General features: G+C 37.0%; 1 protein-coding gene across 1 annotated transcript in view; it reads right to left on the bottom strand.

The window, feature by feature from the left end:
- Positions 1–27,805, bottom strand: part of LOC150077385 (uncharacterized) — a 214,918-nt gene that overhangs the window by 63,550 nt on the left and 123,563 nt on the right. Inside the window, exon 8 of the mRNA XM_090386145.1 lies at positions 16,303–16,390. Coding sequence (XP_090242271.1) covers positions 16,303–16,390 — 88 coding nt within the window. The remainder of the gene's footprint in view (positions 1–16,302; positions 16,391–27,805) is intronic.

The raw sequence follows: 27,805 nt of genomic DNA, 5'->3' as shown, positions 1-27,805 counted from the left end.
ACAACCTATCCATATTCTATAACTGTAGCTGGATATTATGTTGATTGCCATGCACATAAAAACAAAATGTTCTCGGCTTGCATATAAAAATAGTTGCTTTTTGCTCTTTTTTCGTTATAAATCATGTATCATTATTACTATTTGCTAACATTCCTGAAATGGTATATACCTGAATGTATTAACTAACTTGTTACATTATTTATGCAGTATGTCCTTCAGTGTGTGTGTGTGTGTGAGAGAGAGAGAGAAAGAGAGAGAGAGAGATGAACTGTATTCCATCCCACATATCTCTGTCTATTTTCATTATAAACCTCTAGCAGACATTTTTTTTTTCCATGAAAAGGATTGTTCTTTGGTAATATAATCTTACATATTCAACCGATAAAGATAATATTAATTAAGATTAAACAGTTCTAGTTAATTTATTAATCACTTTCAAAATACCTCACCAATGCAATTTTGATGTGTAGTTAGTCATTTGCAGCTTATATTTCCTGACCTCAACCAAAAGATTGTAGAGTTTACAACAGTCCATAATATCCATGAAAATAAGAGGAAGTTAATAACTTGGCAATGTCTACTTACCATATCAATGTTCAACCCATGCTCTACTAGATTCAGAAGAAAACCTTAGTTTTATCATGTTGATTACAGAGCTATTGGCTCTGGATTTATGACGGAGAACAATTACCCCCCCCCCCACCCTATCATAGTTCCTAGGGTGGGGGGGAGTAATTTTGCTATCATCTTGCTATTAAATTAGTAATTTTTATATAAAAATGAGCAAACATTTGCTACAAGTTCTTTGGTATTGCATTACTCTAATTAAAAAGCACTGTTCCAGCAGATTAAGTACAATATTTTATAACCCTAGTAGCGTGAGGCATCTGCCCTAAATTTCTTGTTTACTGTTGTGCAAAGATAAATTTTAAAACAATTTGTGCTTTAAATTTTGGGTTAATCATTAGAATAGGAGGCACAATCCCATGAATCTCTGTGACTACAAGTGATAGGCAGTTCTAGCTCTGCCCACTGGTTGCTTATATAGACTACTAATCACCATTATTTTGCATTACAGAGAATGCCATTTCTCAAACAACTGTGGAAATACCACGTTACAGGTCAGTAAACCCGACCCATGTTTTTAGTAAACTAAAAATTTCCGAAGTTGTTACTAATTTGGGATGGATTCAAGTGAAGAACGACGTCCGTAATCTTTAGTGTATGGTATTGCCCATGGCTACAGTTTTTTGCTTGAATCTATCCTGAATTAGAAGAGTAACATAACTTAACCTTTTCTGACTAAACAAAAATGGAATCTATTTAAAACCACAATTCCTATAACCTTCAGCCTTTCATATGTCAGTAGAAAATTAATCACAGGACCAGACCTTCCAATCACAACCTGTCCACCATTTATAATCGCAAGAGCCACGAGATTGCACCTCATATTCCAAAGATTAACCAAATTTTGCTATCCATCTCTGGTAACCTACCTCCCTGTGGTGTAGACAGACGTTGGGCAGGCTTTTCAGGTGATTGCCTTCCTGGTGACAAAGATGCCAGAAACAACTAAACACAACAACACACATTTCTGGCCTTTTACAGAGTTCTGTATCCATCACAGTGGATACAGAACTCTGTAAAGGCAGAGCAGTGTGTTCTGCCTTCACGACGAGTTGCCATGATAATGCACTACCTCGAATAAGTAACGCTTCACTAATAGAGAAGACTATTGTTACTTATTCTCGGTGAGTACCACCACCCAGACATGTTTCAAGGCTATTGTGAATTTAATGTGAAAAAAAACCCATTGGACCAGATCTATTAAATCAAACAAATGAATTATAAAATTCAAACCATTTGTCCCTATTAGACTTAGAAAAGCAAAAAGGTAGAGGGAAAGTAATAGTAGTAGTGGAAGAGGAAAAGAAACATGTCGAAGAATGAAAGGGACAGTAACTCTTCAACTCACACCACTCAAAAACTCAAATTCCTCCAATAGGTAACACTTCCCCAGTAGAGAAGACTGTTGTTACCCATTCTCGGAAACTCTGTGAATATCAGGCTCTCCAGACATGTTTCAAGGCTATTGGCTTATCATCAGTGGGTGGGCAGGTACCCTGGTATTGCAGACATGACGACCCAGTTGTGAAGATAATCACACAATATGAGAGGTGCCAAAAGGTGTATATGACAATATTTAAAATAACTAAATGCACAAGGCATAATTCATTAAGAGTTTAATATCTATATAATATCGGTGTGTGGATACACCATAGACAACTCTTAAAAAACTACAAAGCAGTTGTTGTAGGCATCATTTGCTCTTTCTCATATTGTGCTCTGCCTTCACGACGAGTTGCCATGATAATGCACTACCGCGAATAAGTAACGCTTCACTAATAGAGAAGACTATTGTTACTTATTCTCAGTGAGTACTACCACCCAGACATGTTTCAAGGCCAGAAACATCATCAGTGGGTGGGCAGGTACCCTGGTATTGCAGACATGACAACCCAGTTGTGACGACCCAACTCGTCGTGAAGGCAGAGCACAATATGAGAAAGAGCAAATGATGCCTACAACAACTACTTTGTAGTTTTTTAAGAGTTGTCTATGTTGTATCCACACACCGATATTATATAGATATTAAACTATTAATGTATTATGCCCTGTGCATTTAGTTATTTTAAATATAAAATCTGTGAAAGGTAAAAATTTACTTTGCACTGTATGTATAGGGTAGTGCACAAAATGTTGGCATATTTGTATTGTTAATTAAAATTAATTGAATCAGTTGACCTGCATTTAAAGTTTGCAGTCGTCTGCAGTAATTCCTGGAAAATTCACTGTAGAGTGACAGTAAGTCACCTTAATGCTTGTGAATTCCATGTGCTCCCAACAGTATGCAAAATGGTAAAGAAGTTGAACCTCACAATCATTTGAAACTTACTGGGTACTTGTAAGAAACACAAACGTTCCTTCTCACGTTCTGGAATTAATCTTTTTTTTATTTATTTATTATTATTTTTTTTTTACGAAACCCCCAAACACGAGAGGTAATAGAACCTATAGTACTTAGTACCGTGCATGAGTTGGAGGTTGAGAAGGCGAAAGAAGATATTTGTCAACAGATTTGTTGAATCTACAGAAATTCAAGTATAATATCATCAAATATGTTCTTGTTCATAAATGGGCACAACCAGCAGGTTAGAGAAATTTACAAGGTTATTTTCAGTGAATTCCATAATAGTCAAAACAACCCAATTTATGCAGCTCTTGAATGCTTTTATTACACCCTGACTGGAAAGTTGGAGTGAAGTGATGTTAGGTGTTTAATATTAATAATTTAAATTAACAGATTTGTTATCACAACTTATCACCTACTATTATATATTCTGTATGTAATAAATTAAAGCAATATATAAATGTGCAAAACACACATAACTGCTAAGTTTTTGTGAGATGGAATTAAATAAAAACACAGATGAATAAAGTTCAATGCAGAAGAATGAATGATGATCTGGTAAAGGTGGGTGCCAATGCCCTTGCTGTACATAAGAAAGATGCTGATGTTACTGGGGGAAGTTTAAACTTCAAATTGATTAATTAAAAAAAATAAAATATTGGGAGAAAAAGTGAAACAAACACACTAATTTTGATTTTGTCAACAACAGAGTTAACAAAAAACATATTGGTTGATTGTGACACACCAGTACTCAAAATTGGCTTGCAACTTATAAGCAAGTATCATACTTATAAGCAGGTTTGGTCCTTAAGGCTCATCACAAACGTTCTCTCAGGTATGATAAGCTTGAGCCTGGAACTGATATTCAGGTGACACTTGTCAGTGAATGAACCAAATTTCAGTGAACTCCGGTAGTTCTGCAACAACCAAATTCTCAGCCTGCACCTTCACAATGGCAGGACTATTACTAACTGTATACTGCCATATGCAAGTTCAGGAATACCGCACCTGTACTGGAGGGGACCACACAGGCAACCAATGTAAGCAGAGGCTGATGTGTAGTGTCCACACCACACAAAGGAATGCTGTTCCCTTTGAGTCCCAAACAATACTAAGTGATAGATGATTCTCATCAACCGCAAATTACCACCACTTTGCTTACTGGAGATTTGACCTTTTTCTCATAATAGTCGAAAGAGTAAATGAACCAACAACACCCATCTCTTCCATCATGCAGCATGACAATGTATTTTGAAATGATGGGTGTTGTGGCGAGATCCAATTTTCCTTACATTTCAAGGACACAGCTCTAAGATGCAGTTTGCAGACCAGCTGCTAGATAGGGTACCACAATGCACCTATTGGTAACTCTAGGAGGCATCCAGATCAGCTAGTATATAATCTCACTGCTTCTACTCTTTGCCAGATGGTGACTGGAGAGAGCCTGAATAGTGTGTTCAGGCTGAGAGGTGGTAACTGAAGTTTAACATTACATTTGTCAAAGTACTGCACATGGATAACAGTAACCCCAGAGTAACATACCAACAGGGTGGTACTACACTCAGGGTAATGGAGAATGAAAAGGACCTGGGGGTAACTGCACAGTCAGATATGAAGTTGTTGACAATGCACCCTGCATTGTCAACAACACATTATGGCAAGGAGCTGGGAGTATCCTTGCTGTGTGTACACCATATCTAAAAATTTCATTACTGACTTCATAACATGACACTCCCACCCAACTTTATTATTATTATTAATAGCCATAGGGTGCAAGGAAGCCTGAGGCTTATGCTGCACCAGAAAAAAAAAGTTCCCGAGTTACCCTGAGCAAGAGCGAGAGAGAGAGAGAGAGAGAGAGAGAGAGAGAGAGAGAGTCAAAAGTAGAAGGGAATCACCAAGCAAGCAAGAGAAGAATGATGATATCCAGCTCAGGACCCTGGGTGTGCCAAGCCCATACTCACCAGATGTGAGCCCCCATTGAATGCATCACGAATAGTCAAACTAAAAAAACAAACTTATTAGTGAAAAGATCTAAACCTCCCATACATTTTCTCATTCATTTCACAAATATACGTAGTCTCAGTTCCACTACCAGCATGCTAAGTCCAACTTACTTTTTTTCTGATAGAACCCCAACTATCAGTGGCCTCCACTGCTCCTAATCATTCACTGTAGTATTCCTTTCACTTCAAAGGTGATACTTGTGCATATTATCACTCTGGTATCCCTGTCAAAAACAGTAATTTGGAATTACTGTTTAATTACTGTATAATGAAAGCTTCCTTGGACTCAGTGGAGGTCCTCATGGACTAGAGATGTGAAAATGTGTCCCCAATTCACAAAGGGGGATCAAATGGTGACACAGGTAATTACAGACCTGTTAGTCTAACAGGTCTGTAATTCTGTTCCAGGGAAAATAATGGAGTCACTGGTTAAGGAAGTGATGCAGGATCATCTAGACAGGACTGCATTTAAAGTTCAGACACAGCATGGGTTTGTTAAGGGGAAGTCTTGTCTGACAAATTTGATTGGATACTATGATGTGGTCACAAAGGAACTGGATGCAAAGAATAATTTTGATATCATATACTTGGATTTTAGGAAAGCTTTTGATACTGTGGCACACGGAAGACTACTATGTAAATTGGAGCAGTATGGCATTAAGGGCAAGTTGCTACAATAGATAAAAGGATGGTTGAGTGGGAGATGACAGAGAGTGGTTATCAATGAACACTACTCTTCATGAACTAATATTATTAGTGGAGTCCCCCAAGATTTGGTATTTATCAATGATATTGATGAAGGTATATCATTGTTAATGTCTAAGTTTGCAGATGATATGAAGGTTGGCAGGGTTGTTAATGACAGAAATGATAGTGTGTTACTGCAACAGGATCCGGAAAAGTTGAGCAGATGGGCTGAGAGATGGTAACTGAAGTTTAACATCGACAAATGTAAAGTACTGCACATGGATAACAGTAACCCCAGAGTAACATACCAACTGGGTGCTACTACACTCAGGGTAATGGAGAATGAAAAGGACCTGGGGGTGCCTGACGTAGCCCAGTGGTCAGGAGCGAGAGTGCATAGCACGTGTTCCTTGAGTGGACCGGGGTTCAAGCCCGTGACTACTAAATACAATAAATATTTGTATTGACGATTTATTGTAAACTCTACTGACTTGGTTGTCGTGCCGGAGTATAAACAGAAAAATTTATTTAATTGTGCAGTCAGATATGAAGTTTTCTGAGCAGTTCAAAAAGGCTCCAAGAGTAGTTCACGGTGTCTTGTCAATGATATACAGGAATTTTGCTAGCAGGGATAAGGGGGTGATTGTCCCCTTGTATAAGGCAATGGTTATGCCACACCTTGAGTACTGTATACAGGTCTGGAGGCCTCATTTTAGGAAAGATGAGGAGCTGCTGGAACAAGTACAGAGAAGGGCAATGAGATTGGTGAGTGGAACAAAGACTGGTGTTACCAAGAAAGGCTTAAGTTTTGCAAATTGCAGCTTCTAGAGACTAGGCACCTGCGAGGTGATCTAAGTGAGGTGTATAAGGCCCTGAATGGATTGAGATTGAGATTCCCAATGCTAATGAGATTCTTCCTCTTGCTCAGATTACTCACCTGAGGGGGGTATAAATTCAAATTGAGGAAAGACAGATGTAGAATAGATGTGCGGAAATTCGCCTTTAGCCAGCGGGTGGTTGATAGTTGGAACAAATTTCCATCTATTGTAGTGGAGGTCAGCAACTTAAATAAGTTCAAGGCGAAACTAGACAAATGGGGAGATTTGGTTTTTTTTTTTTTGGCTGATGCTATATAAGCTTGTTTTCTTGCCTCTACTAATGCTAATGTTAATTCTGTCAAATTCATCTTCTGCCTCTATAGTGCTTCCAACACCACCAATCACTCGAATTCTTTGACTTTCTTTTTTTTGAAACTCAATTTTGTCCAGTCTGACTTTCGCAACAGTGCATAAACACTTGTAATTTTAACATTCCTAACTCCAGCTGGCTCCAGTTTCTAGTCATAGAGACCCAGCTGGTCAACAAACTGAGACTTTTTTGCAATTACTAATAACTTTGCAGACTTTTCATTTACCTATCAGAATTACAGACACTTAAAATCCCACACCCAAATTCCCATACCATGCAAAATTGTATGATCTGCAAGTTTTCTATTCTTCTTTTCCTTAGATGGATTACTATTTTAAATCTTATGATGTCAATGTTCGCTCAGATCATTTCAGTGAAATTATTCTTGTAGGGATGAAATCCTCTGTTCCACATGCCACCTTAAAATCTCATCCTTTATCTAAACCTTGGTTTTCAATGTGCTAAGGCTGTTTAAGACAAGAGAATTGTATATTGCAATTGGCTTGCATCCAAACCTCCAAATTCATTTTCTGCCTGCACTAAAGCTTGTAAAGCAGTTACTAATCAGTCCAAATTAAATTATGAACAGGCCAAGGGTATAAAACTTGCCTTTTGTTCAAATGTTAGTTGAGTATTCTGGTCTCTTGCCAAAACTGGCTATTGACCAAAACATTTGCCCACCTATACTCCCACCTCTGCTGCCTCCTGAGATGAAGATGAAGCAGACCTACCAGATCCTACTGTCCTTCTAACTTTTGTATTGATAATCTTAGTAAACCATCTCCCACCATTCTCAGTGTACTCCACTCACAGTGTGATCTTCTGTCAAAAAGACATCAGAAGAATTTTGAAGAAGCTTGATGTCCAGGAAGTTACAGGTCCTGATAGTATTTCTCCACTTGTTCTCAAAACCTGTGCTCCTGAGCTTGCTCCTCTTCTTTGCTGTCTTTTACACTTTCTTATTCCATTGGTGTTTTTGATTCTGCCTTGAAATTTTCTCATATCCAGTCAGTTCCTAAAAAGGGTGACAAATCCCTCCCATCCAATTATTGCCCCATTACACTTAATTCTACTATTTCCGAAATAATGGTGAAATGCATTAACCACCAACTCCTAAATTATCTTAAAAACTTCAATCTAATAAACGATCACCATTATGGATTTCGTCAGTATCAATCCATTGGTGATATATTGGCTTATGTTGCCCATCTACGGGCAAATTAAAGGAAAAGTTTCATGAACCTCAAAAATTTGCTCTTGACATTTCTAAGGCTTTTGATTGTGTTTTACAGAAAGGTCTTCTAAACAAGCTTCTATCTAATGGATTGCTGACTGTTTTTTGCAAATGTACATCCACTTTTCTCTCTGACCACTCAGAGAGATGGTCTCTTCTCTACTAATGCTGGTGCTCCAAAATGTTTAGTTGTTTTTCTACTCTTTTTCTCTTGTACAAAAATGACTTTCCTCATCCTTCTTCAGTGTATCAGTCTTCCAACTGATACAGTCTGCCCCTTTGGTGAGCTGTCTCCATTTCTCATGGTCTTGTGCTAGGTGTTTCACTTCTGCATAGCTTCATAGCCCAGTTTCCTTCAGAATTGTATTTATGATAGTGTTTCTTTCTCTTCCTTGTTTTCTTTTTTACCGGTATTTTGCCTAGAGGGATGTTACTGGAAATCATGAATTTCCAGTAACATCCCTCTATTCCTCATGGTGTCCAGTCGATTGTGGCCATTGTCTTCTGATTCTTCTTAGCAATTCTCTTTTTTCTCCTACACTTTGACCTTCCTCCAATGAATGGAAACACTATCCATATTTTTGCAGTTGACAGCAATGTTACATTCTACCTTCGAGTTTGAGAATAACCTTGCCTTGCATGAACTGCTTCATCTTCTCGAATGTTCTCACCACTGATCTCCAGGTAATTCTCCAATGGGGAAAAGTTAACTTGGTTAATTCATATCCTTTGAAAACTCAGTCCTATCTTATATCCTGCAAAAAGGAGTCTATTGCTCCTAATGCTTAGCTTTGATGACACTAAGATTCCTAGACAAGATCAAATATCGCTATTAGGGATTACACTGACTTCTAATCTCTCTTGGCATAAGCCTTGAGGTCCTCGAGGTTGTCACAGACATTCTCCCAGATAGGTAAGACAAGCTGTACTTGCTACCTGGGAGTCTAAAATGCTGCTTGAACTGATATTCAGGTGACATTCAAGTCAAGTGGACCCAATTTTGGCGAAATCCCGACAGTCTGTGACAGCCAAATCCTCTGCTTGCACCTTCACGATGGTGGAACTGTTAGTAATCCTTGGTATAACCTCCATGCACAATCACACTGTGGGTGGTTTGGTACACCCAGGTGTGAACCAAATTAAGCTGGGGTCAAGGTGTGACGCCCACACCACATGGAGAAATGCCACTCCTCTGTCTTACCAGGCAATACTAGGTGGTAGATGACTCTCATCAACCGGTGAAATTCCAGCACTTTGCTTATTGGAGGCTTGAAGTGGTGGAACCCATGTTTAGTCTCCAAAGCCAAATTCTGGTCAACCCTTCCCCATCTCTTCCATCATGCAGTATGACTGATGACTTTAGAGGTTATGATGAATATCATGGCGAGATCCAATCTTATTTACATTTCGAGGGTACAGCTCTAAAACGGTGTTTGCAGGCTGGCCGCTAGTTAGTACACCGGACCAGCTAGTGTATAATCTTGCTACCTCTACTCTGCCAGATAGTGACTGGAGGGAGTCCGAGTGGTGTGTATGCTTGGGAGCGGGGGCTTTGTCGAGGCCACATTATGTCAAGGATCTTTGCATATTCTTAACGTGTACGCCATATCCAAAAATTTCATTACTTCATACAGCATGTCCCACCCACTTTTTCTTACTATTGAATACATCATGAATTGTAAAACTAATAGAGTAAGCTTATCTGCAAAAAGATCTAAACCTCCCAAACATTTCCTAGTTAATTTCACAAACATACGTGATCTCAATTCTAATCTGAACAATGTCCATTTCCACTTGCAGTCTGCCAAACCCCATGTACTTTTTCTGACAGAATCTCAGTTATTGGTTGATTCAACTACGGCTCATCTCGATTACCCAAATTATTCACTGTATGATTCCTTTTGCCCCAAAGGTTGTACTTGCGCATATGTCCGTTCTGATATTTCCTGTCAGAGACTTGGCAATTTGGAATCTCCTCTCTTCGATCTTCTCTGGCTTAAAATCTCTCTACCTCATTGTGTCAAATTCATCTGTTGTCTCTACAATTCTTCCAATTCCACTAATCACTTGGAGCTCATTCACTTCTTCTCTTTGCAACTTGACTTTCTCCAGTCCAACTTTCCTAACAGTGGGGTAATTTTACTTGGTGATTTTAATCTTCACAACTCCAGCTGCCTTCCGTTTTCTAGTCACACTGACCCAGCTGGTCAAGATGCTGAGGTTTTTGCAATTATTAATGACCTTGCATAGACTGTTCATTTACCTACAAGAATACCGGACAATCCTAACCATACAGCCAATACGCTTGATCTTTTTCTCACAAACAACCCTTCTAAGTACACGGTCGAAGTGAGTGGTCCTTTAGGCTGTTGTTGTTATTTGGTTTTTAGGAGCATTAGCAACTAAGGCCATATTGCTCCGGGGATATGCGGTGGTCATTCCTGACCTTTCCGCATCCTCCGTATTTTGTGGTCACGGGCTCGAACCCCGGTCTAATCAAGAAGCGTGTGCTACGCACTGCTGCTCCTGCCTGGCTACAGAGGCGCCCAGTTCTTTAGGCACCTCAGATCACAACTTGGCGATTGTCTCTTCTCCAATGGAGCCTTTATCTCGTGGCTATTCCGAACCTCATGTTGTTTGGCATTACAAGAATGCAAAATGGCACGACCTGCAAGATTTCATTTATTCTTTTCCTTGGTTGGATTACTGTTTCAAAACTTCCGATGTTAATATTTGCTCAGATCGTGTCAGTGAAATTATTCTTGTAGGAATGGAATCCTTTTTTCCACACTCCACTTTAAAATCTCGTCCATTATCTCGTCCTTGGTATAGATTTATTGGTTTTCCAAAAAATGTGTTAAGGCTGCTCAAGAGAAGAACGTTGCATACGTAACTGGATTGTTTCCAACTATTCAGTTTCATTTTCTGCCTATACCAAAGCTCGCAACAATTGTAAAGCAGTTATTAATCAGCCCAAACTAGATTTTTACCAAGATCGTTAATACATGAGCTGGAAGAAAAATGGGATGCAAGTAGGTTAGCTTTATCCTTGGCTGAAGTGACAACAGAACCATCCGATTTTGAACCGGCTAAGAGTAGAAAACTTTCTTCTTGCCTTAATGGTAACCGAGCATTCTGGTCTCTTGCCAAAGCTATTGGCCGCAACTTTTGCCCATCTCTGCTCCCACCTCTTTCAAAATCAGATGGTTCTGTTATCACTTCAGCCAAGGATAAAGCTGACCTACTTGCATCCCATTTTTCTTCCAGCTCATGTATTAACGATCTTGGTAAAACACCTCCCACCATTCCCAACACGCTCCATTCAATGCCTCCTGTGGTCTTCCGTCAAAAGGATATCAGAAAGATTTTGGCAAATCTTGATGCTAAGAAAGCTCTAGGTCCTGATGGTATTAGCATTAGCAAAGGCACATGATGCAAGAAAGCAATCCTATATAGGATGAGCCAAAAAAAAAAACCCCTTATTTCATCCATCCACTCACTCCAAATGTTTGTCAAGTTCTGCCTTGAATCTATTTTTCCACTTGTTCTCAAAACCTGTGCTCCTGAACTTACTCCTGTTCTTTGCCACCTTTTTTCACTTTCTTATTCCAAAGGTGTTTTTCCTTCTGCTTGTAAATTTCCTCATATCCAGCCAGTTCCTAAAAAGGGTGATGACAAATCCCTGCCATCCAATTATCATCCTATTGCAATTACTTCTACTCTTTCTAAAGCAATGGAGAAATCAATTAACCGCCAACTCTTAAACTACCTAGAAACCGTCTGTTGGATCAACGATCGCCAGTATAGATTCCTTCAATGTCAATCCACTGGTGATGTTCTGGCTTATGTTACTCATTTATGGACAAATTCAATGGAAAAGTTTGGTGAAACACAAGCAGTTGCTCTTGACATCTCAAAGGCTTTCAATCATGTCTGGCATAAAGGTCTTCTAAACAAGCTTCCATCTTATGGTCTGCCAACTTTTTTTTTGTAACTGGTTATCCAGTTTTCTCACTGATCGCTCACTGAGAGTGATGGCAGACGGCTCTCTGTCTTCTAACTTCTCCACTAATGCCGGTGTCCACCAAGGTTCAGTTCTTTCTCCGACTCTTTTCCTCTTGTATATTAATGACAAGAGGAAATATTAATGGCCTTCTTCCATTGACTGGAAATCCTGTCCATAGTTTTGCCAATGATAGCACATCACATTCCACTTTCCATTTTGAGAAACATTGCCCTGCTCAATCAGCTTCAACTTCTCCAATATCTGCTACCAGTTCCTTAAATGCAGATCTCCAGTTAATTCTCCAGTTGGGCAAAGACAACTTAGTTGATTTCAATCCTTTTAAAACTCAGTCTTGTCTTATATCTCACAAAAAAGGATTCTTCTGCTCCTATGCTTATCTTTGGTGACACTTCGATTTCTAGGCAAAATGATATATCTCTTTTGGGGATTACCCTGACTTCTAATCTCTCTTGGCATAAGCACATTACAAATACTGCTTCCTCTGCATCGCAAAAACTTGGTTTTCTCTTTCTCTCTCGGCATTACTTTTCTTCTAAACAGCCGTACATATCGCAAATCCACCCTACCATGGAATATTGTTCCCACATCTGGGTCGGTGTCCCCAAAACCTCTCTCACGCTTCTAGGTTCCATTCAGAAGAGGGCAGTTAGGTTAATTAACAACTCCTCTCTAACAGAGTCTCTCCACGCGTTGTCTCATAGACGTATTGTTTCTGCTGCATGCCTTTTCTACAGATACTTCCATGGGGCACTGTTCTTCTGAATTGGCTTCTATAATTCCTGCTCTCTCTCTTTCTAAACAGTCTGAACATGTGCCACCACTAGCCAACATCCAATTACTGTTCAACTTCAAACTCACAGAACCAACTTTAAAAAAAAAAAGCACATCACTAATATTGCTTCCTCCGCATCTAAAAAAAAATAGGTTTTTTCTTCCACTCTCAGCGTTACTTTTGTTCTAAATAACTATTCACTCTTTGCAAATTTGAAATCCTCACTACCTTTGCATACTATTTGCACTTCTAGATTTTTGCACCCAAAACCTCTCTCAGGCTTCGAGACTATTCAAAAGAGATCAATCAGGTTAATTAATGATCCATCTCTAACAAAGTCCTCCACTGTGTCTCATAGACGTTCTGTTTCCACTGCCTGCTCTTACTATAGATACTTCTATGGGCACTGTTCTTCTAAATTGACATCTATGATTCTCCTCTCCTCTTCTCTCTCTTCCAAACTAGTCCAAACATTTGCAGCATTTGTTTTATATTGCTTTATAGTATGAATCAGAGCTATAATGATCAATACATTCTACGTTGATATCAATATTTGTAAAAGAATAAGAGAAGTTAACCTCAATATGATACATAGAACACTTCCGTATGATACTCTTCAGAAATTAAAACAAAAACAATTAAAAAATCGAAAACCTTACATTACAGTAAGAAATAATTAACAATAATTAAAAATCAAATTAATGGAATTAAAAATTAAGTAAAAAATTAATTTAAAAATTTTTACTTAATTTTTAATTGCGTTAATTTGATTTTTAATTGTGTTCATTTGATTTTTAATTATTCTTATTTATTTCTTACTGTAATGTAAGGTTTTAGATTTTTTTAATTGTTTTCATTTTAATTTCTGGAGAGTATCATACGGAAGTGTTCTACGTATCATATTGAGGTAAACTTCTCTTATTCTTTTACATACATTGCTTTATTTACTGTTAAACTTCAAATTCACAGAACTTTTCTTCTTCCTCATTCATCCCTTCAACTTTTGTTTTCTGGAACAACCTTTCTTCATATGTATTTCCTGAAAACTATAAAATAATTCATATTATGCTTAAGCAAAACATTTCATCTTTTTCTGCAGTACTTATTGTATGAACTTTTTAAGTTTTAACAAAAACTTAACTCATGACAAATACCAAGACATAAACAAGTAAACAGTGAATTAGTAGCAGCTTTTCACAGCTATTTTTAACTGCAAGAACGACTTTGTAGTATCAGTGACAAAGTAACAGATAAGTGATTTATGACCCATCTCCAACAGTTACTTCTGTTGCTGCATACACTCTGTATGGTTGTTGGTGTTCTAACTCCATGAAAGAAGTAATGTCTTTGTAGTACTACCAAACCTGATTGCTTTATAGTACAGCATTAACTATTTTCTAATTCTTCATTTTAATATTCTCTTTGTTTTTAATGGTTTGTATAGATTTCCAGAAACATTAAGAGAGTTAATTTTTGTTGATGACTTTCTCAAAGAAACAGTGGGCAGCCAAATTGAAGTGTTTTATATTGCTTGATTTTTATGTTTTCAATCAATCCACTTCCACCTTTTTACACACACATTTAAATTCTGTATCAAAAAACAGCACTGAACAGCTGCATTCTCAGTTATTGTTATCATTTAAGCTATGTCTCAAAGCGATCACAATAAGTGGCATCCACTGAATCTAGAAAGAAAGTACTAAAATGAAAAACAGTTTAAAACAATTTTAATTAATGCATAAAACTAAAGTGGAAAAGGTTTTGAATGTGTGTGCACACTGGCTGTTTTTAGGTAAATGTTGAACTACTTATAGACTGTAGAACACTGGCAACTTCTGTTCATGTCTCTCTTCTGGCTTAAACAATCTTGCTTGCTCTTTTTAGATGTTATGCTAAAGTTTGAAAATCCAAACAGATATTCAAAGAATTTATATTTGTTTGTCATGTAGTTACAGGCAGCTTTACAGAATTTCTGCAGTAAATGAAAGAACAGAATATTCTCTGTAAACTTGTCAGGACAAATACTAAAAGCCAGAAATCATCTTTTTGATTCGGCCCACATTGGTAACTCCCAAAATGGAGACAGAAGATTTAACAACTGTTGGTCTAACAAATTTACACATCATTCTTCAACATATTAAAGAGTAATGACACACTAAATGGATGAATGCCATGTTTTTTTGAAGAGTTATGTTCAGGTTTACAAATCTTAGTATTACATTTAAAAAAAACAAGGAAGATACTTTTTAAATCAGAGAAGAGGAATATGAAAAACTGTCTAGAAAGATAACTGTCTAGCTATCTTTTTGACTGTTCAGGATTACTGGAACCAAAAGTTTGTGATTCAGAAGTTGCTCTTTTCCTTGAGGAGTTCATTAATTTGTCTTCTTTCAAACTTATTTTGGATTATGAACTGGATATGGACATGAACCAGTGCCACTCGCTGGTGATTTCATTGCACATTTCAATTGGATAATTCTGAAAAATGCTAATATGACTTTTCACACACTTCTAACTTCTTCTTTAAATAGATTTGTCAGAGGTTGCCACCGTTCCACCAGTCTAGTTATGACAATTTTCAAACCACTCTTTCTCTGTCAAATTTCACTAACAATTCCTGTTATTTTTTCTTTCACAGTTCTATTTTTTTTTTGCTATTTCACTTCTAGGAAACATTATTATTAGCTATATGGTGCAAGGAAGCCTAAGGCTTTTGCTGCACCAGCCGGGGGCAAAAAAAAAAAAAAAAAAATCCTGAGTTACCCAGAGAGAGAGAGAGAGGAGAAGCAGAAGGGAATCACGATATCCAGCTCAGGACCCTGGGGCCAAGCCCATACTCACCAGATATGAGCCCCTGGGGGTTAATGCACCTGCACGATTAACACAGCTCACAGGAAGATTAAGTTTATTGATAAATTATACAAATAATATTCAGCATGTATGATGCTATCACCTTCGCCATGAAATGCTACATTTATTTTTGAATGTATTTCTATTTAATTACACACTGAATTTCCTGTTACATGAAGTTGACATCGATCTGACATATCTAGTATACAAAGCAAATATTTTACTTTCCAGATTTTTTAATAACATGGAAAAATTTGTGCATATGTATTCTTAAACACTACATCACATTCCTTTGATGTGTTCCAAAATTTTATGCAATATAGACTAGTAACAACAGATGACCAATTCATTAACTAGAGAATGAAAAACAAAATTCAAAGCAAAAATCTGTTGAATTATCTTAAAAATTTCAAATTTAAAAGCAAAACTGCAGTTTTTTGTTTTGTTTTTCGTGAAAAAGATGGAATAAACCTATGTTAGGACAGAAAAACATCCATCTTCATTAATATACAAAATTGAAATGCAAAAGTAACATTAAAAACAATCAAACATTTGATGACTTGTTACCTCCATAATCATAACTCTGTGCAAGTCTTCGAGATTTCCATGTAGTCCTGCTTTGAGTATTGCTGTTTTTCTTTGTCACGATATGTTTCTGAGGAATGAAAAAAAAAAAAAAAAAAATCTCAAAAATGTTGACCAAGTTTTAAGCTTCTCAAACTGCTAAAGAAATGAGGAGATATTTGATATGTTCTGAGGCCACTCCTGTTATTCAGAATTAGAACTGTCTGGAGCATTAGGAACAGTTACTTTTTTTAAATCGTCTTCATGTGTAATTTACTTCATGCAACATTCTATCCATTTCTCAAACCAATGCAATAGAATAAACCTCACCAGGTTCTTCCACAGAGCAACAGAAGCAGTGACTGTTTACACCTCTGTATTACCAAATTTGTGTCCTCTTAGGCCATGTTTAAAATACACCTAAACACATGGGACAAGATTCAAGTATAGGGTAAAGCCTTGCAGTGCTTTACTTCCAATGGCCTGAGTGTCTAGTGCTAGATGTCATCTGGCATTATTCTGTGGCAGAAACAACTGCTTATTCAATCTCAGATTTTTTTTGCATCTCTCAAGCAAAAAAAAAAAAAAAAAAACAGCAATACCATAGTATTGCAAATAGTTATCACCAGTCATTCAAAGCCTTTCCTACAGAAGGGGGAATTCTTCAACACCACCTTAAGATCCTTAAATGCCTTACTTAATGCATCTGCATTCCATAAGCTCACTAAATATGTTCCAGCATCTCCTGGCCACATTTTCACAGCGTCACACAAAATTGAATAACATTTTTTTGCTTTGAAATTTTAAATACTGTATTCATCTGCCACAGCAAAGTATTCTTTATTTTCTACACAACTGCAAACACAAACAATAAGGTGTAGTAGCAACGTCTAAGCTACTAATTCAGGCAGGTGTCACATAGTCCCACCTGCTACATGACATGCCTGCTAAACCACTGCAAACTAATGCAAGTGTGGCAAGTCTCAGAACTTTTCAAACAATCCTTACATGTGGCACACATTTTCAGAAAATGCTTAAATATATACGATTAAAAACAGCACATCGCACGTGCGTGCGCAAAATAAAATGAAATAAAATGTGATGGTCGGACATAAAAATGCCCAACCACCATGTGGTTGGACATTTCAGGTTTTGAGACTGGCATCACTAATCAACAATTCATAAAATGCAATATTTACATATGGTTGGGAAGGGGGCTTATAAATAAAGTAATCAGGTTACGGATTGAAAGCATATTGTGCGCACGCACGTGTGTGCAAAAATCAGAAATTACTCTAAAATTACTAATATTTGAAGAAAACACGTTACCCTTATCATTCGTTATTATAAATTTTTTTGGAAAATTAAATGCACTAGGCATAATCCTTATGGGTTTTGATAATTAACTATATAATATCAGTGTAAATACACTATGGGTTAACTATGGTGTATTTACACCGACATTATATAGTTATCATAAATATAATTTTTTCTGCCCTGGAATTCCATAAAAACCTGTGTCAGATAGGGGGAGGGGGAGAAAGTGAGAGAACGACAGTAGAAGTGGTAAATTAACAAACCTTGAGGAGAAAACTGAGAAAATATTCCTAACTGTTTGAAAAACTGCTTCAGTGTCAAGAATAGGCATTTGCAGTGTAAGGAATTCAACTGATGCTTTAATGTTCTACAGAACAGTGCTTAAATACACTGAGACAAACATTAAGGTAAGATTTATAAAAGGTCAATTCTGTTTCAGTAACTCTGAATGTCCATGTAAATATGAAATTTTGTTAACAATTGTTTATTGATATTAAATTTAAAAAAAAAACAAAAAAAAACACAAAAAAAAAAAAAGATGTTTCTTATTCACAAGGGGGGGGGAATCAAAGGGCAAAGTACATAATTACAAACTTGTAAGTTTGACTTCTGTGCTCCAGAAAATAATGGAGTCAGTGCTTTAAAGGTAATGCAGGATCATCTTGAGGGGAAAACAGTTATACTGCAATCACAGCATGAATTTGTAAAGGGTAGATATCTAACATGTCACATCTGCTGAGACAGTCACAAAGGAGCTGAATGGAGAAAAAATAATTTTGATAGTACAGTATACTTACGTGCAAACAACTTACAACTCATAGATACGTACAAAACTTCTCAAAATTAATAAAAATACTGTATATCGAAAATATATCAACAGTTTTGTACCACGTGCACAAAGTGCCAAAATCAGCTGCCATATACAGTGGACCCTCGCTTTACGATATTAATCCATTCCAGAGACACCATTGTATCTTTAAAATATCGCAAACGTGATCCCAATAACATATTTTTTGGTAATTCGTTCCAAGACTTCAGGAGTTGAAATTTTTGTTATATAACTAAGCTATTTATCTCTCTAAAGGTAGTTTTTATAATGGAAATTTTATTAGTTTTATATAAATTTATGTCAAATAAGCATAACACAAAAATCACTTTTAACTGTAGGATGCAAAGACAAAACACGCAGCCAACGTGTTTACAAATGCTGCTACTGACTGAGAGGAAGGACTACCAGTCAGAGACAATCATAAGCCCTGAAATAAGTAGGAAGTGGTTAACATGATCAGAAGAATCATTCGCTTTCCAGAATCAAATTTCAAAAAACCAATCCAAACCATTAAAATGCGCTACACTCTCACCGTTTATTGTCCCGGAAACTCAAGTTTTTCGCCCAGCAAACAGAAAATTGACCACAGAACACACGCAATTTACAGACAGTATAAATGGAGCAATATGGCCTTAGTTGCCGATGCTCCTAAAAAAACCCTACTTCAACAACTCCAACACCATTTATTGCTATGTTTGGTTATAAGAATCAATTCTGAATGCCTTTGTGATTTCTGGAAGTCACTACCTTTATGGTAGTGACTTCCAGAAATCACAAAGAAATCACAAAGAAATCACAATTTGTAGTTTCTGGTTTATTGCATTTTTCTGTTAGAGCAATCTATTATAAACGGGTAGTAAACTTGATCTTACTGAATTTGCGTTAATACCGAAAGCTGGAATTCTGGTTTACATTATTATGGTAAAGTGCGTTTCCCCTTCCATAAATTTTCAGAATCTTCTCTTAATTCCTATTTTTTAGCTTTGTAAACTTATTACTCCATATCTCACTTGCATGTATTATGTTAGTTGCAATTTGTGTGTGCAATTGATTGCTTATCTCTTTTCACTGTTTTAATTTTTACAAAAAAAAAAAAAACCCTCTTGTTTATTTTTGTTCTTGTACGTTGTATCTTGTTTATATGCTATACAATACTATTTACAGGTATTAGATTAAATTACTTTTGAATAAATACTGTACTCTACATTATAGTACTCTACATTTTTAAGGGCACAAAAGGTGATATAGTTGTACACGTGGGCACTAACGATATCAAGAGTAGGAGACCGGCAGAATTGCTTAACAAGTACAGGTCACTGTTGAAAAAAAGCCGTGAAATAGGGTTGAATTTGAAAGTGTCTGCAATTCTGCCCAGACACGATAGGAGGGAGTATATGATGAGAGCCTTGTCGATCAATTCGGCCCTGGAAAGATTGTGCAAGGCTCAAGGGGTAGAATTTTTTTCAGCCTGGACTGTACTTGTTAACAGGAGGGATTGCTTCTACAGGGATGGGATACACTTAAATAGAAAGGGTGCAAGAATATTTGCTGATGCTATCGAGGCAGTGTTAGGTGGGTCGGAAAACTGCTAGCTTGGGGGGATACAAAGACAAATAGATTAACAGTAGCCACTGGCAGAGGTGAAAGAGATTCTTGCACTGCTTCTATTGGAATGAGCAGAAGCCTGAAAAACCAAATTCAGGATATTTCAGAGACTGCTGGGAGTCATTGCGGTACAAGTAAACACATGGGTTGTGTTAGGGTAGCTAAGAATAGAAATAGGTGCATGTATACTTGCGTGTACACCAATGCTAGGAGTTTAGTAAATAAATTTGATGAATTTGAGGTATTGCTCAAAACATCAAAGGCAGATATTGTTGGGATATCAGAGACTTGGTGTCACACAGATATAAGGAATGCAGAACTGGAATTTGGGGAGTACAACGTCTACAGAAAAGATAGACTGGATAGGAAGGGAGGAGGGGTTATGCTATTAGTTAAGAAATACATAAAATCCAAGGAAGTGAAGTGGACAGTGCAGTGTCGAGTCAGTTTGGTGTGGCATAAGCATTGGGAGATCAAAATTGAAAGTAGGAGTGTGCTATAGGCCTAATGACTCTGATGAGTATAATAAGAAACCGTACAGGGAAATAGAGTGGGCCAGTAAATCAGAGAGTCTTATAATGGGAGATTTTAATTTCCCAGATATTGACTGGAATTTGTGGGCTGGTCACTCACACACTAGCAGGGCTTTTGTGGATTTATTGGATGATTGTTTTCTACATCAGCATGTTCGGGAGGCAACTAGAGGGAGGAATACTCTTGATTTGATTATCAGCAGTGATTCTTCATGCATTAAGAATCTGCAGATAAATGAACCACTAGGTGGCAGTGATCACACTGTGCTGAAGTGCGATTTACTCAAAGAGGTAACTACCATTAGGGGTAAAGGGAAGGGTTATTGCTTTCATAAAGGTGACTACGATGGACTGAGACAGTATTTAAATTCTATACAGTGAGACCAACTGATGATGTTACCAACAGTAAATGCAAAATGGGAAGCATTCAAAGAACTTATCTTGGAAGCTACTAGACTTTACATAACAACTAAGAAATATTGTTCAAGGTTTAGGCCTAAATGGATGTCAGATGAACTGATGAGGCATATGGCAGAGAAGAAACATGCATGGAATACATACAAATTAACACATGACACAGAAGCCTATGATAGATACAAGTTGATCTGTAACCAAGTTACAAAGGAGGTTAGGCAGGCGAAGGCAGATTACGAGAAATCTTTGGCAAGGGATGCAAAGAAAAACAGCAAAGAGTTCTTTACTTATGTAAACTCTAGAGGGAAGGGGATGAATCAGATTGGTCCACTTGATATCGATGGGTCAACTGTTGATGATCCTGCTCAGGTAGCTAACAAACTAAATGAATATTTTGCATCGACATTCACACATGAGGAGTTATTCAGCAAGGGGAATGCCAGAGGTGTATTCAACTCTAGCAGTAAGCTAGAGAATCTTGTAATAACTGAGAGTAAAGTGGAGGAGAAATTGTTGAAGATAAACACAAGAAAGGCACCTGGGGTGGATGGGATCTATCCAGTTATATTAAAGGAGGCAGCAAAGGAAGTAAGCAAACCCTTAGCCATAATTATGAGAGCTTCCTTGGACTCAGGGGAGGTACCCATAGACTGGAGACGTGCAAATGTGACCCCAATTCACAAAGGAGGATCAAAAGCTGACACAAGCAATTATAGACCTGTGAGTTTAACTTCTGTTCCAGGAAAACATATGGAGGCACTAGTTAAAGAAGCACTGCAGGATCATTTAGACAAGACTTCAGTTATAGCTCGGACACAGCATGGTTTTGTTAAGGGGAAGTCTTGCCTGACCAATTTGATTGGATACTATGATGCAGTCACAAAAGAACTGGATGCAGGGAATAACTTTGATATTATATACTTGGATCTTAGAAAGGCTTTTGATACTGTTGCACATGGAAGACTGCTGCACAACCTGGAGCAGTGTAACATTGGAGGCAAATTGCTGCTGTGGGTAAAGGGGTGGCTGAGGGGGAGAAGACAGAGAGTGGTAATCAATGGACACTGTTCGTCGTGGACTAATGTTATTAGTGGAGTCCCTCAGGGCTCAGTGTTGGGTCCATTATTGTTTTCTGTATTCATAAATGATATTGATGATGGTATATCAAGCTTAATGTCGAAGTTTGCAGACGATACAAAGGTAGGCAGGGATGTCAAGGACACTACTGACACTATGCTGCTGCAACAGGATCTGGAAAGGTTGAGCAGATGGGCTGAGAGGTGGCAAATGAAGTTTAACATTGACAAATGTAAAGTACTACACATGGGAAACAGCAACCCCAGAGCAACGTATCAACTCTGTGGTACTACACTGACAGTGGTAGAGAATGAAAGGGACCTGGGGGTGGTTGTGCAGGCAGATATGAAGTTCTCTGAGCAGTGCAGACGGGCTGCAGGAGTAGCTCATGGTGTATTGTCAATGATATATAGGAATTTTTCTAGCAGGGATAAGGAGGTGATTATTCCCTTGTATAAGGCAATGGTCAGGCCACACCTAGAGTACTGTATACAGTCCTGGAGGCCTCATTTCAAGAAGCTGCTGGAACTAGTACAGAGAAGGGCAACAAGATTAGTGAATGGAACAAAGGGGTGCTCTTACGAAGAAAGGCTTAAGATTTGCAAATTACAGTGTCTGGAGACTAGGCACCGGCGAGGTGATCTGATAGAGGTGTATAAAGCATTGAATGGTTTGAGCATGCTCAATGCTGATGGGATTCTTCCTCTCGCGCAGAATAATCACCTGAGAGGGCATAAATTCAAATTGAGGAAAGACAGATGTAGGATAGACATGCGGAAATTTGCCTTTAGCCAGCGAGTGGTTGGTTGGTGGAACAGACATCCATCCCTTGTCGTGGAAGTTGATAGCCTAAATAAGTTTAAAGCTCAGCTGGACAGGTATTTTGAACGAACAGAGGGGTGAAGTGGGAGTGGTTTTTTTTTTTTTTCTTTCTTTTTTTTTTTTTGGCTGATGCTGCATAAGCTTGCTTTCTTGCATCAAATGCCTCTACTAATGCTAATTATTATTCATTGTTTTTTTTTGGCCTTATTTAACTTTGTTACAAATCATAAGTCTCAGTGAGTTATACTGTACTGTAAATGTAATTATCTATAAGACCGAAATTGGACTTACGTATAAAACGCACTTATGTATATGGAAAGAAAAAAAAAAAAAAAGTGCGTAAGTCAAGGAGTGCCTGTATATGGTTAGATTTCAGTGAAGCCTTCAATACTGTTCCACATGTATGACTGCTATACAAAACAGGACCAGTGTGACACTAGGGGAAAGTTACTGCTATGGATAAAGGGATGGCTAAGTGGCAAGGAGACAGAGTGATAATTAAGCTATTGTTAAAATTTCTGTTTTCAATACTTATTAATGGTTTTTTTAGTAATTTAAACATCTTTAAATTACTATAACTTTAAAATAAGATGTTTAAATTACTGACAATGCAAAGGTGGACAGGATAGTTAATACCAGTAATCAGCACATGCTACTTCAAAAAGACCTGGACAAATTTAGGCAGATGAACTGAAAAGTTGAAATTTAGATTTTGCTGAAAGGTGTTCTACTTAATATACCATAAAACCAATTCCTTACAACTTTGCAGTCATATAAAATCCAACTCTAATGAAGTGAGCAAAACCCGCTGCATTCCTTTTAACTTAAGAATTAAGATCTATTTGTTTGTATTTTTCCCTCTCCACAATCAATCTTCAATTCACCCACTTATTTTCATAGGTCCAGTTACCTAAGTAATCTGCTATTTGACTTTTCAAATGTTTAACTTATAATCAAAAAATAAATTCAACTCTTTTAGAAAAGTAAATCTTGTAAGTGTACAAAAATTAAAATCATAAAAAATGATAATACTTTCATAAAAATTTGTATAATACATATGCAAGTTCACAAAGATAACTTATCTGAGGTTCTTGATAGAGAAAAATAGTTCAAAGCGTTCAACAAAATAATGCTAATAGACAGCTTTAAAAGAAACAAGGATGGTGGCCACCTGATTAAAACAAAGTAACATTTTTATTTTAAATGCCACCTTGTAACACATATAGAATTATTTATAGATAACATATATTCTTAAGAACACGTAGCAAAAAACATTCTTCATTCATGACAGCCTATTTAATATCTTATATGCCAATTCCTTAACGATGATAAAAATTATAATAAAAATCTTCCTACCTTATATTGTGATCAATAATCTGGAAACATTTCTTTATTCCTCTTTAAAAATAGATGAAACTTTTATTATTGTCTTATTTAGAACCTTCATAACGAAACTTTCTAATCTTTACTCAATGTATTGCTGAATTTATTCTTGTTTGATAGCACAAATATTCTGATTTTCTATTGCAGAAAAGAACATTTAACTTAAACTTTATTTTAAAACTTTAAACTTTTCAATGAACATTTATAATACATTTCTAATTCTGCCAAAGTTTTTTCTTTTCTTTCTCCAGTGCCTCTGGCAGTCATATGCAATGAGCATATATCAACTTTATTAAACATGTAGCATATGTGAGACAGTGCTTACATTTCATGCTTCATTATTCAGATTTTGTTTAATGAAATGTTCGTATACCCCAGGATGTGCAACAACATAGATTAACCATACTATTTTGACAATAAAATAATAGATAAGCTATCACAAAAAGATTTAATATTTAAAAGTTTTACACCAATATTAAAACCACAAATACAATGCAAAGCTTTTAGTTCCTAGTATCTCTGTTGATTGTAAAACAACAGATCTGGATGGAGAGTCTTTTATTATAACAAATTAAAATTATTTAGACAAAGAATAAATAACAATAAAATTTAGGTTCTCAGTATTTGTATCCTATAACTGAACATTGAGAAATGCAAGATACTTTTTACGGGTACTAATAATTCCAGAATAGCAAGTGGAATTTCATTCTCCACTTCCTTGAGTTTGTTACTACCATTTCGGTGGTACTAAATTCAAGGAAGTTGAGAATAAAAAAAAAAAAGACCTTTGAGTAAATGTATAGTCCAGCAATGAGAGCACAACAATACAAATGGCCCTCAGTCCCCAGCAGCTTTCACTCTCCCTCTTACGGCAGCGAGAGGATCAGAGTGGAAGCAGAGGGTGCTAAGAATCTCTGGGTACGACCAGGCTGCCATGCACGGAAATTGAACTTGGCCTGTTATAACGTAGATCACTCATCGGTGAAGACAGGATATTAGAGCTAGAAAAGGAATTAGGAAATGTGAATTGGAATATCATCGGTTTGGCTAAAACAAGAAGAAGAAATGAATCACTTATAAATTTATCAAGTGGAAATCTGCTGTACATCAATGGAAACAGTGAAAGGAGTGAAGGTGGAGTTGGGTTTCTGGTCCATAAAGATTTTAAAAACAACATTTTGGAATTCAAAAGTACATCACCAAGGGTGTCAAGACTAATATTCAAGATTTCTAAGAGGTACAAGCTAAAGATTATAATGATTTATGCACCAAAATCGAGCCATGATGATGAAGAGGTTGAAGAAATGTACACTGAAATTGAGAGTCTTCTAGAGGAGCAGAAAACCCACTACACTATTATTATGGGAGACTTCAATGCTAAGGTTGGAAAAAGGCAAAACAGCGCAGAAAGAGGAACTATAGGAAATTTTGGAATTGGTGAAAGAAATAAAAGAGGTGAAAGACTTGTGGAATTTGCAGAATCTCAAGGAATGTCAGTAATGAACACTTTTTTCAAGAAAAGGGTGAACAGAAAGTGGACATGGAAGAGTCCAAATGGATTAACAACTAATGAAATCTACTTCATCCTCACTAACAGAAGATATATTGTGAATGATGTTACCGTCCTGAATAAGGTAAATGTTGGAAGTGATCACAGAATGGTAAGATGTACACTTGATATAGATGTAAGAAAGGAAAGGAAAAAACTGACTCGAGTAAATAATACAAAGGTCTTTGAAATAACAGAGGAGGAGAAAAAGCAGTATGTACTGGAACTTAAGAACAAGTTTGAGCTTCTGCAGACTGCTCAGGACCAAGATATCGACGAGGAATATTACAACTTTCTGAAAGTGATAAAGCCCAAGAAACCTATAGGGAAACAGAAATCCAAAGAAGAAAAAATTAGAAATGCATTAGAAAATTAGAAAATTAGCAATTAGAAAAAATCAAGAAACACTTGTCATGATGAACCAAAGACGACAAATGAAGAGCAAGAAAAACACTGACAGGGAGAAGATTGAGTATACTGAGTTATGCAAAGCCATTAGAAAGAGACTCAGAGAGGACATAAGAAGATTTAACACAAGAAAAGTAGAACAAGCATTAAGGGAAAACAAAGGATTTAAATCAGCAGCCATGAGCAGTAATACAGAAAGACAAATGATACTGAAACTGAAGAATAGCGATGGTGTACTTATAAACAGCAGAGAAGGCATAATTCAAATAGCAGAAGACTACTATAGAGAATTATACAAGGAGCGAGGGAATGATACCAGCAGTGGGGAAGATGGATTGCAAAGTAGCAACACATACGACATACCCGATATTCTTCCTGATGAGGCAGAACATGCATTGAAGAAAATGAAGAATCGGAAAGCCCCGGGGAAAGATGAAGTTACTGTAGAGTTGTTAAAATTGGGAGGAAGAGACATAACACAAAAAACTGGCAAGGCTCTTCACAAAGTGCATTAGAAAAGGTGTGATGCCTAAGCAGTGGAATAATGCAATCATAGTTTTGCTGCATAAGAAAGGAGATAAATCAGAAATTGGAAATTATAGACCAATTAGCTTGTTATCCCATATCTACAAGTTGTTCACAAGGGTCATTACTAACAGATTAGAAAGAATACTTGATGAGAATCAACCGAAAGAGCAAGCTGGCTTTAGGACAGGATTCTCAACTATGGATCACCTTCACGTAATATCACAGCTAATGGAGAAAGCAAATGAATATAAAACACCATTATGCCTGGCATTTGTGGATTATGAAAGGGCGTTTGACTCCATACAGCATAAGGCAATGTTTCGGGCACTGGAAAGACAAGGCATAGATACTCCATATATTATGATTTTGAAGAAAATATATGAGAGTGCTACATCCTTTATTAGACTAGACAAAGACAGTAGCAAATTTAAAATCGAGAAAGGAGTTAGACAAGGAGACACAATACCTCCAAAGCTGTTTACTGCTGCCCTTGAGGAAGCTTTCAGAAGATTAGACTGGTCGCAGAAAGGAGTCAATGTGAACAGAGAGTACCTAAACCATTTACGATTTGCAGATGACATTGTGGTCATAAGCCACGATCCCAAAGAATTAGAGGAAAATCTTAATCAGTTTGCACAATTAGTAAGGATTTTGGACTAAAGATGAATATGGCTAAAACAAAAGTAATTTTGTTTTAGCCATATTCATCTATTCATCCATATTGAAGGAGCAGTAATTGAAAAGGTGGAGTCATATACTTATCTGGGACAAGTTATTAGCTGTAATAATGATAAATGGCTGGAAGTCAAGAGAAGAATAAATTTTGGATGGATAGCATTCAGGAAATATAGTCACATACTGAAGAGCAATATCCCAGTTTGTCTGAAACGTAAAATAATGAACCAATGTATACTCCCCACCATGACTTATGGAAGTGAAACTTGGGCACTCACCAAAAGAATGGAAGAGAAGCTAAGAACTACACAGCGAAGAATGGAACGAATTATATTGGGAATCAGACTGTTAGATAAGAAGAGAAAC

Source organism: Mastigoproctus giganteus, chromosome 12 (genome assembly GCF_048544385.1).
Source record: "Mastigoproctus giganteus isolate SK-2022 chromosome 12, ASM4854438v1, whole genome shotgun sequence".
Taxonomy (NCBI): domain Eukaryota; kingdom Metazoa; phylum Arthropoda; class Arachnida; order Uropygi; family Thelyphonidae; genus Mastigoproctus; species Mastigoproctus giganteus.
The sequence above is the reverse complement of the archived record's forward strand: the minus strand, read 5'-3'. Positions and strand labels throughout refer to the sequence as shown.